Here is a 15,198-nt window from a genome sequence, read left to right as displayed (position 1 = left end):
CATCATCTACTACCTCTACTCTTTATACTCTCCATTCTGGCTGGCTATGATGTAATGATATATATTTGATAATAGTTTTGTACTTTTATATACATTTTATATGTATGCATGTGGATACATATTCTTATGTTTTGATAACATAATAACATTTAATCAATCAGTACCAATTTTACAACTTATAAAATTCTCTGGGAGGCATTCTTATTCCTGTTTTCTCAAAGAAATTGTAAAATTGGTACTGATTCATTAAATATTTCTTTAATGAAAACTACTACACCTAGATAAATCTCATGCAGAATTATTTAAATTAAAAATAAACCTATTTAATGGATCCAGAACCAGTCAGACTGTCCAGCTCATCTTTCAGGAGCTTCAGCAGCATGTTATTTTAAAGGAAAAGGTCCAAAATTCACGAGCATAAATTTGTTTATGGCCCCCCCCATAGTCTTTTTTATATTGGAGAGATATTTTTGTTTCATTTCTGACATTTGTGGCTGGCGTCTTTTTTTATATGAATTTTATTGATGTTTTTCTAAAGAACCAGCTTTTGCTTCATTGATTATTCTGTAAAACGTTCCTGTTTTCAGGTTCATTGTTATCCACTGTTAATTCTTTTCTCCTGATTATATTGGGTTTATTTTCTTTTGCTACTTTCCTAATGAATGATCTTTGAGGCATTTTCCTCTCACAGAAGCCTTTAGTGCTATAAATAGCCTCTGCACTGCTTTTCCCGCAGCCCACGTCTTTCATTATGCTCTGATTTAACTTTGAGCAATGGATTATTTGGAAGCATGATGTCTAATTTCCAAGTGTTCCAAGATTTTCTTTTTTTTTTTTTAATTAGTTGTGTTCCCTATGATTTTAGCTATTTTATATTTATTCAGTCTTTTTTCCTGTATGTGAGGAATGATCCATCTTGCAAAATGTTCCATGGAAACCTAAATATTCTGTTTTCTTTTATTGAGTGTAATGTTCTATATATGTCTCTTAGATTGTTACTGTATTTTCAGATTTTGGAGTTTTGCCATATTTCAGTCTAATTCCTTCCATTGTGGACTGTAGCTTTTTTTGAAGTTCTCAACCAAATAATTACATATTTGTCTTATTTTTGTCTCTTTAGCTTTATCAGTTTTTCTATTGATAAATTTGGAGTGATATTTATAGTTATTTTTATTTACTCTTTATTACTGCACAAAGAAATGGGCATAACTATGACATTTCCATACATATATATCATTATAATTTGCTTTTATTGGCCAACCTGCTCCTCTTCCATACTTCCCACATTCATTTCTTGTTAGTGGTCCCTTCCTGTCCCCTAAATAGTTCTGTCTTCTGTTTTCATGATCTATATTATATTTATCTTTTTCTCATGTATCTTGAGGCTTTATTGTTAGGTTGCATATACATTTAGATTGGCAGCTCTCCTTGATCCTCGATTTCTTTACTATTCTGTAGTTCCCCTTTATTCTGAATATGGTAATTTTTGTTATTCTGTAATCTATCCTATTCGATAAGAACATCATCTTTTTTTAAAAAAATATGAAAACTAGTTCTACATCTTCAGTTCTTTTACCTTTAACCTATCCATATCCTTGGAATGATTTTCTTTTTTCTGCTTTTTAAATTTTGGGGAGCAGTTTTTCAAGACAGGGTTTCTCTGTGTAGCCCTGGCTGTCCTGGTCTCACTTTGTAGACCAGGCTGGCCCTGAACTCACAGAGATCTACTTGCCTCTGTTTCCCAGAGTGTTGGGATTGAAGACGTGTACCACCACACCTAGCTATAGTGATTTCTTGTATGCCATATATTGTTGGATATTTTAAAACCACAATATCAATCATGTCAACCACTGTCTTATATTTGCTAAAGTTAGAACATTTATATGTAAAGCAGATATTGACTATCAAAGCTTGGCTATGCTCTTTGGTTGTTTGATTTTAATTTACATTCCATTTCTCCTTGTTTTTAATCTTCCCATGATTGCTGGAAATTTTCACGGAGTTTCACCTTGTTGTATATATGGTGTTTTTTACTGGTGGCTGTGGATATTAAGTTATGCATGTATAACTTAAAACAATCTATTCATATTGACATTTTTTCAGATCCATTCTCTTTTTCTGGAACTTCTGTTGCATATACTTTGATTTCTTTTATTATTGTTCTCTTATGTCCTTGAGCCTTTTTTTCATTTGCCTCTGTTTTTTCTTTGTTGTTCTGTAAATTTTAATTACCTGCCATTACATTTATTGACTGTTTTCTGCACGCTCCACTCTAGAGTCAAGCCTTTCAAGTGGGCTTGTTTTTTCAGTTATTTTATTTTCAGTTGTATATTTTCTGCTTCCTTTTTATAATCCCTATTACTTTGGTTTTTGTTTTAATTTCAAGAGGATTAAAAATTGCCCTCTTCAGACATTTTTAGTGGCTGCTTCAAAATTCTTTTCAGACAGTTCCCAAAATCTGATACCTCTTAATGTTTTTATCTGTGATGCTAGCTAGCTTTTTTCTCTTTCAAGTGGTGATTTTCCTAGTTCTTGATATGATATTGATTTTTATTGTGTCATGGACATTTTTCTATTATGTTCAGAGTGTTTGGATCCTATTTATATCTTCTTTCTTTTCATTAGATAGTCTTTTGTTGAGATTGAGTACAGAGAGTGGGTGTGTTTTTATGTTTAGCTTCTCACTGTATCTTGCCCTCAGCACCCCAACAAAATTGAGCACTGAGTCATACTGCCTCAGTGCACATGGGTGGTGTGGATGTTCAACAGTCTTAGCTCTGCTTACTCACTCCCTATGACAGTGGGGCATTGCATCATACCACTTCACTAACTCTTATAGAAATTTGAGCCCAGCTTGCAGATGTGGCCAGGAGCTCTAGATGACGACGCAAGTGATGAGCTGACTCAATACTTAATTGATATAGCTATGGGCAAAATTTCAACTACTTGGATCTTGGTAACAGTGGATTGCAGTATGTCAACTACTCTACCTCATACAACCGTATTTGACCTCATTGATACTCTATTGACATGTCAGCTTGGCCTTCTACTGCACTTTGCTGATACAAGGTTCATGGGAGAAAAGGATAGGCCTTCTTTGATCAGCCACCACTTTTGGTTTTACCAGTCAGTGTGGAGGCTAAACTCTCCACCAAGTCTTGTTGAAATCCAGGGTGAAGGTAATGAGAATCCTTACCAGTCTGAACTTGTCTTAGAGTGTTTAGATTTAGAGGTTAGATTCTCTATTGGGTCTCTGTGATGCCAGAGCAAATGGAGAGGTCTAACAGTTAATCCTGCCTAACTCATTCTCTTTAAATCATGTTGCTTTGGGGTGTAAGGTGAAATCTCAGGGTCATTTTGATTTGCACCTCCCTGATGACTAAGGACTTTGAACATTTCTTTAAGTGTTTCTCTGCCATTCTATATTCCTCTACAGAGAATTCTCTGTTTAGCTCTGTACCTCATTTTTTAATTGAATTACTTGATTTGTTCCTTTTTAACTTCTTTAGTTTTTTATATATTCTGTATATTACCCCTCTGTCAGATATAGGGTAAATGAAGATCCTTTCCCAGTCTGTAGGCTGACATTTTGTTCTGACGACAGTGTCCTTTGCTTTACAGTAGCTTTTCAGTTTCATGAGGTCCCACTTATTGATTGTTGATCTCAGAGCCTGTGCTGTTGTTGTTCTGTTCAGGAAGTTGTCAGTGACAATACATGCTGGAGAGGATGTGGAGAAAGGGCAACCCTCCTTTACTGCTGGTGGGAATGTAAACTTATACAACAACTTTGGAAATTAATCTGGCGCTTTCTCAGGCAATTAGTAATAGTGCTTCCTCGAGATCCAGCTATACCACTCCTAAGCATATATCCAAAATATGCTTAAGTACACAACAAGGACATTTGTTCAACCATGTTCGTAGCAGCTTTATTAGTAATAGCCAAAACCTGGAAACAACCCAGATGTCCCTCAACTGAGGAATGGATACAGAAATTGTTGTACATTTATACAATGGAATACTACTCAGCAATTAAAAACAAGGAAATCATGCAATTTGCAGGCAAATGGTGGGATCTAGAAAAGATCATTCTGAGTGAGGTATCCCAGCAGCAGAAAGACACACATGGCATATACTCACTTATAAGTGGATACTAGACCTATAAGAAAGGATAAACATACTAAAATCCATATACCTCAAGAAGCTAAACAAGAAGGAGGATCCTGGGTAAGATGACCAGTCCTTACTTGGAAAGACAAACAGGATGAACATTGGAAGAAAGAGAAAACAAGAAACAGGACAGGAGCCTACCACAGAGGGCCTCTGAAAGACTCTACCCAGGAGGGTATCAAAGCAGTTGCTGAGACTCATAACCAAACTTTGGGCAGAGTACAGGGAATCATATGAAAGAAGGGGGAGTTAGTAAGACCCAGAGAACACAGGAGCTCCACAAGGAGAGCAACAGAACCAAAATATCTGGGTTCAGATGTATTTTTTGAGACTGATACTCCAACCAAGGTACATTCATGGATATAAACTAGAACCCCTGCTCAGATGTAACCCATGGCAACTCAGTATCCAAGTGGGTTCCCTAGTAAGGGGAAGAGGGACTGTCTCTAACATGAACTCAGTGGCTGGCTTTTTGACCACCCTCCTGAGGGAGGAGCAGCCTTGCCAGGCCACAGAGGAAGACACTGCAGCCAGTCCTGATGAGACCTGATAAGCTAGGGTCAGATGGAAGGGGAGGAGGACCTTCCCTTTCAGTGGACTTGGAGAGGGGAGTGGGAGGATATGAGGGAGGAAGAAGGGAATTGAGAGGGAATGAGGCAGGGGGTTACAGCTGGGATACAAAGCAGATAAAATGTAATTAATGTAAAATTTAAAATTTAATTTAAAAAATCATGTTGCTTTTGAGAGAGGATTTAACTTCAGTCTGCCATTATATGTCCCCATTAGTATCCCAGTAGGAAATTAGAATGCTACCTACTTCTACCAGGAAGGTATTACCTTTTACCTTCCCATTGAGATCCACTGATACTACCCCTGCTAGAGTCACAGTGTGGCTGAGCTTCCTTGATCACAAGATCGAAGATTAGTCTTTAAATACAATTGGCAGAGGAGTTGGAGTGCTGTACAACAGTTCCTTGTTGGTAAGGGATTCCTGTCATTTGTGACTAGTATTCAGAAGCACACTTTTACTAAGATGACTAATTTCTGGAGCTTCCATCATGCTGTGCTGACATAACAGAAAGAGTGGAAGTGAGTTGTGGCCCAGACTTAACTGTTTATACTTTGATTTAGTAGACATCTTAAGAAGTATTAATTTACTCTATTTTCTTAGGATAACTTTCAAAGAATTTAAGTGGATGTTTAAAAATCATCTTTACTTATTTTGATTTTGCTGGAAAGCAAATTTGAGAATTTCCCCAAAAGCTTTTCACCCCTAGTCTTCCTGTGTTTTTTATTTTAAATATGATTATACTTTAATAAATATGATCATCTGTTTATGTTTTTAGCTCAATAGTAACTCCTGTAATGACATATGGACATCTGGATAGTATGGAGAACAACTGGAATCTTCACCCACAAGAACAAGGAAGTTTTCTTCATCAGGAAAACAAATACAGTGCTTGGAATAATACATTCATTGATTATGGTGATGAGGTAGGAAGACATTCTCATTAATCTTCCTGTATTACACAAGTATTTTCAGATAAACGAGAGTATAGACTTTCGTTTTGTGGTTAGTTTCCTGTGGCAATATTGAAGAATAGCTTAAAAACATTTTCCTGAATTAGGAAGAGGCATGTTTGAGAAAATGTATATTTTTCCCAAATCATTGAGAAACTCTGAGTATCAACATCATTTTGTTCCTATTTCTCTTTAAAGATTGCCATTTTGTATAACGAAGTGGAAAAAGTGAAACTGGACCAGAAGAGGTAGAACCTTGACTTCTTTGGCTCAAATATTCAAGATACTTTTGTGCTGTTTTTTTTCCCTTGCTGTTTATTGACATTTAATTTGTTACCCAAAATTGCTTTCATCAGCCCTTCTGTTGACTTGTTTTATTCAGGCTGGAACACGAATTGAATTGTATCCTGACACAGCAGAAGGAACTAGAACATCTGTTGATTCCTTTAGAGGAGTTTTTGAAGGAACAGAATGGGCCTTTAAATGTGTTTATAGATAAAGAGTATGAGATAATGTAAGTAACTAAATAAAGATTGAAGAATTGGGCAGAGGAGGGAGAAATTGAATTACAAAGCAGAAAATAAATATTGGTAGAAAAGGGCAAGTTCTTCTAGTTGGTATTTATCAGCTTGTTGGACTGTTCCATGTTTATTTTTAATGGATACTTGGAAATGAAGAAATCATTCTGGTAGCTTTGTTTTATAGCATTTCATTCACTCTTATTAATATCAAGCTCATGTTTGTCTACTATAAACTTTATATTTGTCAAATGTGTTCTTAGATTAGAAATAAAAAGCTTATGTGTGATATCACAGCATTGTGGAATATTTCTGTTCTCATAATGACACATCTTAAACCTAATATTCATACAGTTGTTTTAGTCATACATTTCTTACTATTTCAAAGACAGACTGTTAATATAAGGATGAACTATGGTCTTAAAAAATGGAATGATTTTTTTCAGTGTTTCTGGCTAGGTATGTTTTATTTATGTACTGTTCAGTTTTTACCTTGTATCTGTTCATTGTCAGCGTTTCCATAGTAACTGTCCCTGGACCTGAGATTTGATAATCAGGCCAGTTTAGAAAGCCTAAAGAGATTTTGTGTGAATATACCACATAATCTAAATTGAGACTTAATTGGACTCATTTTATCAGTGGCTTGTTAGTGAATTGAGATGGGTCTTTTATATTTTAGTTTTTTTCTTTCTTGGTTTCTAAGACAGGTTCCTACTGGTTTTCCCAGGTTTATGTCAAACTCCTGGGTTAAAGTGATTCTGTCACTCACATTGTGAGTAGCAGGAAATGCAGGCACACATCATAGTGCCCAGCTGAGCTTTTGCAAGTGCTCTGCCACTGAACTTATTTTTTTTTTGTAAGCCTTGCAAGTTAACATTTTTTTTGTAGGAATTTTAAATGTGGATAAGCACAGCTAATCTGTGCTGACCTCCATTTTATTTCTACTTCTATATTTCAGTCTTTTTTTCTTTCTCTTTTCTTTTTTTCTGATTTCTTTGCTCTATTCTATGGCATTGTTTCTATGAAATGCACACACATACACACAATCACACACACACACACATTTGTTTCCTTGTTTGAGGAAGGGTCTGACTATGTATCCATGGGTGGCTTGGAACTTCCTATATAGACCAAGTTGGCCTAGGACTCTCTACGTAGACAAGGCTGTCTTGAACTCATAGAGATCCATATACCTGTCTCCAGCTCTTGAGTGCTGGGATTGTAGGTATGCTCCACCATGCCTGATATATACTCTATTTTTATTGCTGTTTTTAAGAGAAGGTCTCATCTAGTAGAAACTGTGTAACAGCTAAGGCTGACTGACAAGCTTGACCTTCCTATCTATACTTTGCAAGTGCTGTGATTATAGGTATGAGACACCATGCTCAACTTTTATTCTATAATTTTGTTTTCTTTTTAAAACACATTTTTAGGATAAGCTAACTGTAGATTGGGGAATAAAACATTAGAAGCACCAATTGCTTTCCAATTGTACTTTTGTGGTCAGATTTATATTGCATTAATACTTTCACTGGAATTTTCATCTGTTTAGCCAACCAATATAGTTACCAAGAAATCTAATTGAGTCTTTTAATTTTATAGATAATAGAGTTGAGAAATCATTCGACCAAATCAGTCTTTCTCCGTCCCTCCTCCATTTAGGCCATTGATCCATTTGTCGTAAACTTAGATATATCTACCTTTTATTGTTGAAAAGCTCATTTCTCAAAATACCCTTTGTTATCTGGGCATGGTGGTGCTGGCCTCTAATCACAGCACTTGGGAGGCAGAGGCAGGTGGCTCTCTGTGCTTTTGAGGCCAACCTGGTCTACAAGAGAGTTCCAGGACAACCAGAGCTGTTACACAGAGAAACCTTGTCCCAAAAAAGCAAACAGAAAGAAAGAAAGAAAGAAAGAAAGAAAGAAAGAAAGAAAGAAAGAAAGAAAGAAAGAAAGAAAGAAAGAAAGAAAGAAAAAGGAAGAAAGAAAAAGGAAGAAAGAAAAAGGAAGAAAGAAAAATGGAAAATAATCATTTGTTGCTATATCATGTAAGGTTTTACTATGAAATTTTATGTATTCTCTATCATTGAAGAAATCTCAACCTTTATTGAATATTGCTCAACACTGGTCTTTTATCTATTCAAATGTCCAATGCATTTTTTTGTTTCCCCAAAAGGGTTCCTTTGCAGTAACATTCATCAGAAATTTAGCCAGAGGCTAAATAACCTTTGCCTTTACATTCTTAGGTTCTGGTGGTAATAAGTTTACAAACATTGAATTCATGAGACTATATGTTATTGATTAAAACTAGGAACCAATGTGAATGTAGGGGAACTGAGACAAATCCTGTTGACAATTATATCTCTGTATGTCAGTAACAGAAGTGAGAAAATATTTCTGTCATTTGCCTTTGCAGTTACAAATTAGCAGAGCATATAGATGCTGAGCTGAAAAAAATGTCTCAAGATCTCAGGGACATTATTGTTTACCTGAATTCGCTTGCACGTCCTGCTAACATTGATGAACAGGTATGGTCCCTGCTCTTTTGATTTAGTGTTAAGATTTCATATGAAATTGAAAGATTTCATATGAAATTACCCCTCTATAGGTCTTCTAATTAGTCACATTTGCCTGTCTTCCAGAGTACTCCTTATCTGCTCTCTAGAGATACCAAGCTCTTAGGCATGATTAGTGGGACAGTAAACATTTAATAAATATTTACAGTTGTGAGGTTTTTGTGGTTATTCCCAGAGGGTAAAATAAGTGAGTCTTTCAATGTTATTCAGGATTTACTTTCTGCATAATTAAATGTATCCTGGTACCCTTTTCCCACTTACTAATTTTTCATAACATATAATTATTTGCATACTTGAATAAATATGAGTAGATAGGTCTATTTCTGCTAGACATATTTAGGTACTCTTCAATTTATATCTTTAAAATATAGTGACTTAACTATTAAGACTTAGCATTTTCCTATAGAAACTTTTTGTTAAATATTGTCATCATGTTTCTAACTGCCTCACAGAGTACTATTTAGTTCATAAAGCAAATACATTCTATTATGGGAATGTATGGCTGAGGATCCTGTCAGATTTGAGATTCTGTGAATCAATTTGCCAGTAAGAAAGGAGTGTTTCTCTTTCATTTTTTATACTCTAATTATAAAGAGCTTATTTCCTCTATCTTTTCCTATTGTCCTCTTTCCCCACTCTCACTCAATATAACTAATGCTAAGAGGAATCCCCCATTGTAGGAGCTTCTATTGTGCTTTCTCTCGTTAATTATAAGTAGGAGTGAGGCTAGGATCTGGGTAGATGAGAATGAATAACATATACAGAAGTGGTGATTATTCTCTTTGTCCAGTTGGATGCAGACAGTTCTTTCTGTGCATACATATTATTATCGACTTTTTTAATTACGATAAGATGGCCAGTTATAGTTGAGAAACTCTTAGTACTTTGTTTGTCACATAATCTCCTTGGGTCCCTTTCAGCCATATAATAGTGCTGTTCTCTATGTAGCATCAATATATAATTGAACAGTGACAAATATAAATTAGTCTGGAATTACCAATGCTACCATCTGCCCTGCGTTCCCAAGATGATCATGAGCCCACAAAGCACATTTCTATTAGATTTTGAATGTAATTCCAAAATTAAAAAATGGTTTGTTGTGATAGGTTTCCAATGCATAGATAAATACAAGCAGATAGGCATAGTGCAGAACTGATGTTTAGACCTGGAATGAATTAATATGAGAAGTGTTGTGAACAGAGTTAGTAAAATCCTATCTTTCTCATTTTCTAAATTTGTCCCGTGACTATTTTGTTCTACTAGTTAATAGTCTAGCAAGTAGTTTTGTATTTGTTTTACTAATAAATATTCTTTTGTTTCCATTTTTCCTGGTAAGGATAATTGAGATGTTTAAGATGAGTAAGTTAAGGGTACTTATTGTGTGATAGCAGGATGAAGGAAGAAAGAAATAATCCCTCTTTTCAGATAGCAAAAAAAAAAAAAATCATTGGACAGAAAGCAGGAAAAAACACACCCACTCAATGACAGTGTTCCTACATATTACGATCATCACAAACTCTGTTACTGTGTGCTATATATCATGGAATCACAGTAGAAGCTATGTGTTCCAGCATTCATAGTGCTGGGATTTAATCTTTTATTACTCGTGTGTGTATGTGTGTGTGTGTGTGTGTGTGTGTGTGTGTGTGTGTGTGTGTGTGTGTTGGGGTGAATGGGAGAGACCACATAATACTTATATTTTTATTGAACATATTCTGTTCAGTTATCCAGTTATATTTTTATAAAATCCATAAAAAATTAAAACATCAAATTACCATCTCCTTCCTTCTGTATTGATGTATTTCTTCTAGTCTTTTTACAGTGCTGGCACAAATATGTTCTTCTATTTAAGCAAAATCAGAAACATACCTATATTCATTTTACCTTCAGTTTTCATGTTCCTCTCTGAAAATTTTAAACATTCTTTGACAATGTGTGTTTTAGTGGTGCCCAGATATTTCACTAGAGTTGAGTTTCACATTTTTATTAGTGAAATATTATTTCCAAATTTGATGCAAACTCTAATGTAGCCTTGTAATGACCAGTTATATTTAGATTTGGGTAGGCTCCTGGAAGTAGCATATACTGAGAAAAATTATAGTATAAATATTTTAAAACTATTGATACATGCCATCAAAATTTACATTCAGAAATTTGGGCCAATTTATATTACTTTGAGTGTGTATTAACGTGCTGATTTTTCCTACTTGCAAATTGAGTGTTCCTAATCTGAAATATTGAAATTCTAAATGCTCAAAAATCTAGAACATATTTTAAAGCTGAAATGATACACAAGTGGAAAAGTCCATAATCATGAAATGGGTCATACTCAAAAAACATGGGCATAGCTGGACTTGGAGTGTAGCTCAGTGGTCATAGTCTTGTGTAGCACAGGAGAAACAAATGAGCTAGCAAGCCTACACAAACACAAACCTGCACGTATAATACAAATATTATATAACATTACCTTCAGGCTATATAAACAAGATATGTATAACATATAAATTCCATGTTTAGGCTTGTTTCCCATCTCCGGGATATTTCATTATATATAATGTAATGTTCCAAAAATTTGAAAAGAAAATATGAGACAATTCTGTTCCAAACATTTTAGGTAAGGCATAATCAACCTGTACTTGACTATTGAATGTTATTATTTTTAAAATAATGAATTTGAGGAGCCATGCATGCTGGTACAACACTCGGGATGCTGAGGAATGGCCTAGGGTACATGGTTAACTTCCTGGCCAATCTGAACTACCTAACAATCCACTGTCTTTAAAATTGCTGATTTGATTGACAATTTGATATTCTTAACTTTATGTGATATATTAATTTGGGTTTTTTTGAAGCATCTCTTAATGTCCTTTATTTTTATATTGTGCCTGTCAGGTTTTTTTAATTTATAGGAATCTAATTCCTGACAGTTACAAAATGAATAGACTGAAATAATGCATAAAAGTAATTAGTGTGTAAGTATGAAATGACAAAGCACCATTAATATGTAGTTTTTTGTTAGTGCACCACTTACCAGAACAAAATTAAATGTTGCTTCCTATTTTCAATTTCTTGTGTTTGCTTGTTTGTTTCTTTCTTTTTTCTACATTCTTCCTTTTTTTTGTTTACTACATTACAATGATCATAATCTAAAAGTCTTGGATGTATTTTCAGCTTCAACAGATCTCCAAAATTCTGAATGCTCATATGGAGTCTCTCTACTGGATCAGTCAGAATTCAGGTAGGAGTTTGTTTTGTACATCATGTTGTAGATATGTGCTCTCTATGACCACATTGATTTCAGAGATCAGCTGAAAGTTTGTGCATCTCATGCCCATATGAGCTCTGGAGAAATTCTAAAATTTAACTGGAAATTAATGAAAACAGTGACTGGATCAGAGGTAAGGTACAAATAGAAGCAGACATTTTAAATTTATCATTTGTATGCAGTTTTGATCTTGGTAAAACATAAACATTTCAAATACTCATAATTGGATCCCAAAATGGAAAGAAAGACAAATACTAAAGCCCTCTCCCACGAAAAAATCAGTGCAATTTGTAATATACTAACTCATTGTAGATATCATTGAATGCAACATTCTTTTTTTGAGTGTTTTATGTGTAAGGGTATGCATGTGTATGTGTTTGTGTGTATTTTTGTCACAAGTATGCATTCCTACAAGGACTAGGCAAGTCAATGATGGGTACCTGCCTCTCTGCCTTTTTATTTTTTTTACCAAGTCTTTGAGCCTGAAGCTTAGTGGCAGCAAGTGCTTAACCAACTGAGCTATCTCCAGCATCCCAGAGCACAGTGTTCTTGGTAGTGCGTTCTCATTAGGTGGACAAAAATGCAAATATGAGTAAACTTTCTCAGTGGTTCGGGTTTGGATTTCTTTGTTTTAGGCTTAGAAATACATATCTAGCACCAAGATTTTGGTTTCTACAAAGAATCCCATTATAAGAAAGCGATTCTTCTTGGAGGACATTGATCTCAGGGCTGAAGGAGAGGAGTGCAGGAGGACTGTGGGAGATACAAGAAAGAAAACATTGTTATAATACTAATGATGCTCTATCAGAACATAACATTGCTTTGTGTGACTTCCACTACTATGTTAGGATGCTTTGAACATAATAATAACAGTAATAGATTATAATATTTTAAAGGCAAAACCTCATAAGCTCACAACTATACTTCTAAAGGAGAGTGAGGAATGAGAAGGGGAGGGAAACTTTTGCAGAACTATGCCAACAAATAATTATAGAAGGTGACAAATTTAAGAAACTCTAATTACAAGTTTTCCATGGAATATGTTTACGTTCATCCTGAATACCTTGCCTCGTTTATAAAATCTTTCAACTAATAGTCATTTCTTGGCAGAAAAATATGGTAGCAGGAAATGAACCAAATAAAGACTGCAGGTTAATCTGTTAACTTTATAAAAAGTCTTATTGAGGCACAATTTGCATACCGTGAAACAACATTTTAGTTGTTTAAGTCAATGGAGAAATTACAATTTCGCATTTGTGTTTAGTAGCTGATTCAGGCAAGGACATCAATAAATGGCAAAAGCTATAAAGTTTAAGATGACTGAGGAATGAGATATTTATGTACTAAAATCACTCCATGTATCACTCATGTATTGATTAATAATTACAAAAGAGAAGACAGGCTTTATAAGAGCTATCCGACAGATATCACTTTCATGAAGTAATCAAACTGGACCTGACAAATAATGGATAAGGTGATTAGTATGCCTCATGATTTGACATTCATGATAAGTATATACTTGACTTATGTAAATAGTATTATTATGAAAAATTTTCACCTGAAACTAAGAGCAAAATCATATAATCTGTGTGTATACATCCTGAAATATCATTGTTTTGGACTATTCAAAATAATCATGAAAAGTAAAAACTGAAGGAAATAATCATAGATTAAAAGAGACATGGTGATTAAGTCAGTGTTATTGATTAAATACACTACAAGAACTAAAACAGACATTTTTTTCAAATAATTAAGGAGTTTAAATGGTATATAGACTAAATAAAATGTGTTTACTTTCCTGGGTGCGATGATCATCACTGTGTAAGAAAATATTTTCCTAGAAAATATAGAGGAACTTATGGCAAAAGAATGAACTCATATATAGATGAATGGCATACAAATATATCAGTTTTATACTTCTCTGAACTTTCCTGCAGATAAAAACAATAGGCAGCAGGGCATGGTGGCACATGTCTTTAATCCCAGCACTTGGAGAGGAAGAGGCAGGCAGATCTCTGTGAGTTTGAGGCCAACCTGGTCTACAAAAGCGAGTCCAGGACAGCCAGGGCTACACATAAAAGCCCTATCTCGAGGAAAAGAAAACAAAATAATATTAACAACAACAAAAACAGACAGGAAAGAACATGGGAAGGGGAGTGGAACACAAATTGCTACTCAGCCATAGAGCTTTGGGCTGTTTTTAGCTACTGGGAGAGGAGAGTTACTTTTCTCTAAGAGTGCAGCTCCTGCAAAGTTGACTGTGGTCCGTTGGAAGGCCACTCATTCAAGAATATTTGAATAGTACAAATTGGTCTTGATGGTAATAAAAGGCACTAAGTTGTATGTGTAGGGAAAGGTCTGGGATGAATTGGAGGAGAGAGGATTAATATAATCAAAACATGAATTCTGAAAGAACTAGTAAAAACATTAAAAATAGGTCCAGTCATTTTATAAACTTTTACTAAATGTAGGTAGATGATGGTATATCAGGAAAAAAGAACACAGAATTTAGTTAAGCAACCAATTACAACTTTTCAAGACATAGCCTTAAAATAATACATTTTTTTCTTCCTGTATTCCTATCGACAGCAAATAGAGTGAATCTCTATTGTGTTTTTCTCTTTAGAAATATAGCAATATTATCATTCATTGTTACCTGCTTTTCCCTGTATTAGAGGAAGAAATGCCCTGCCCCTTCCTAAACTGTGTTTAGAATCATTGACAGGAAGTTAAGTTCTATACTGTTTGCACATGAATTTGTTAAAATAGGGAGAAGCATACTGTGGTGGTTTGAATGATAATGGTCTCCATAGGCTGAATTCTTGGACCCCAGTTGGGGGAACTGTTTGGGAAGAATTAGGAGGTGTGGTCTTATTGGAGTAGGTGTGCCTTTGTTGGAGGAGGTGTGTCACTGGGGATGGGATTTGGGGTTTTAAAAGCCCAGGCCATTCCCAGCTAACTAACTCTCTCTGTCTCATGCTTGTAAACTGAGATGTGTGGTCTCAGCTACTATTCCAGTGCCATGCAATGCCTGCTTGCCTGCTGCCATGCTCTCCACCATGATAGTCATATATTTGCAACCATAAGTCTCAAATTAAATGTGTGTATATATATATATATATATATATATATATATATATATATATATATAT

The 15,198-nt window shown here is 34.9% G+C and overlaps 1 protein-coding gene across 1 annotated transcript in view; it reads left to right on the top strand.

Moving 5' to 3' along the window:
- Positions 1-15,198, top strand: part of Nup62cl (nucleoporin 62 C-terminal like) — a 64,941-nt gene that overhangs the window by 33,494 nt on the left and 16,249 nt on the right. Inside the window, exons 4-8 of the mRNA XM_055618376.1 lie at positions 5,514-5,661; positions 5,887-5,936; positions 6,071-6,202; positions 8,622-8,733; positions 11,953-12,019. Coding sequence (XP_055474351.1) covers positions 5,514-5,661; positions 5,887-5,936; positions 6,071-6,202; positions 8,622-8,733; positions 11,953-12,019 — 509 coding nt within the window. The remainder of the gene's footprint in view (positions 1-5,513; positions 5,662-5,886; positions 5,937-6,070; positions 6,203-8,621; positions 8,734-11,952; positions 12,020-15,198) is intronic.

The sequence above is a fragment of the Psammomys obesus genome, unplaced genomic scaffold, assembly GCF_907164565.1.
Source record: "Psammomys obesus unplaced genomic scaffold, mPsaObe1.curated_primary_1811, whole genome shotgun sequence".
Taxonomy (NCBI): Eukaryota; Metazoa; Chordata; class Mammalia; order Rodentia; family Muridae; genus Psammomys; species Psammomys obesus.
Note: the sequence above shows the minus strand (reverse complement) of the source record. Positions and strands in the feature narration are given on the sequence as shown.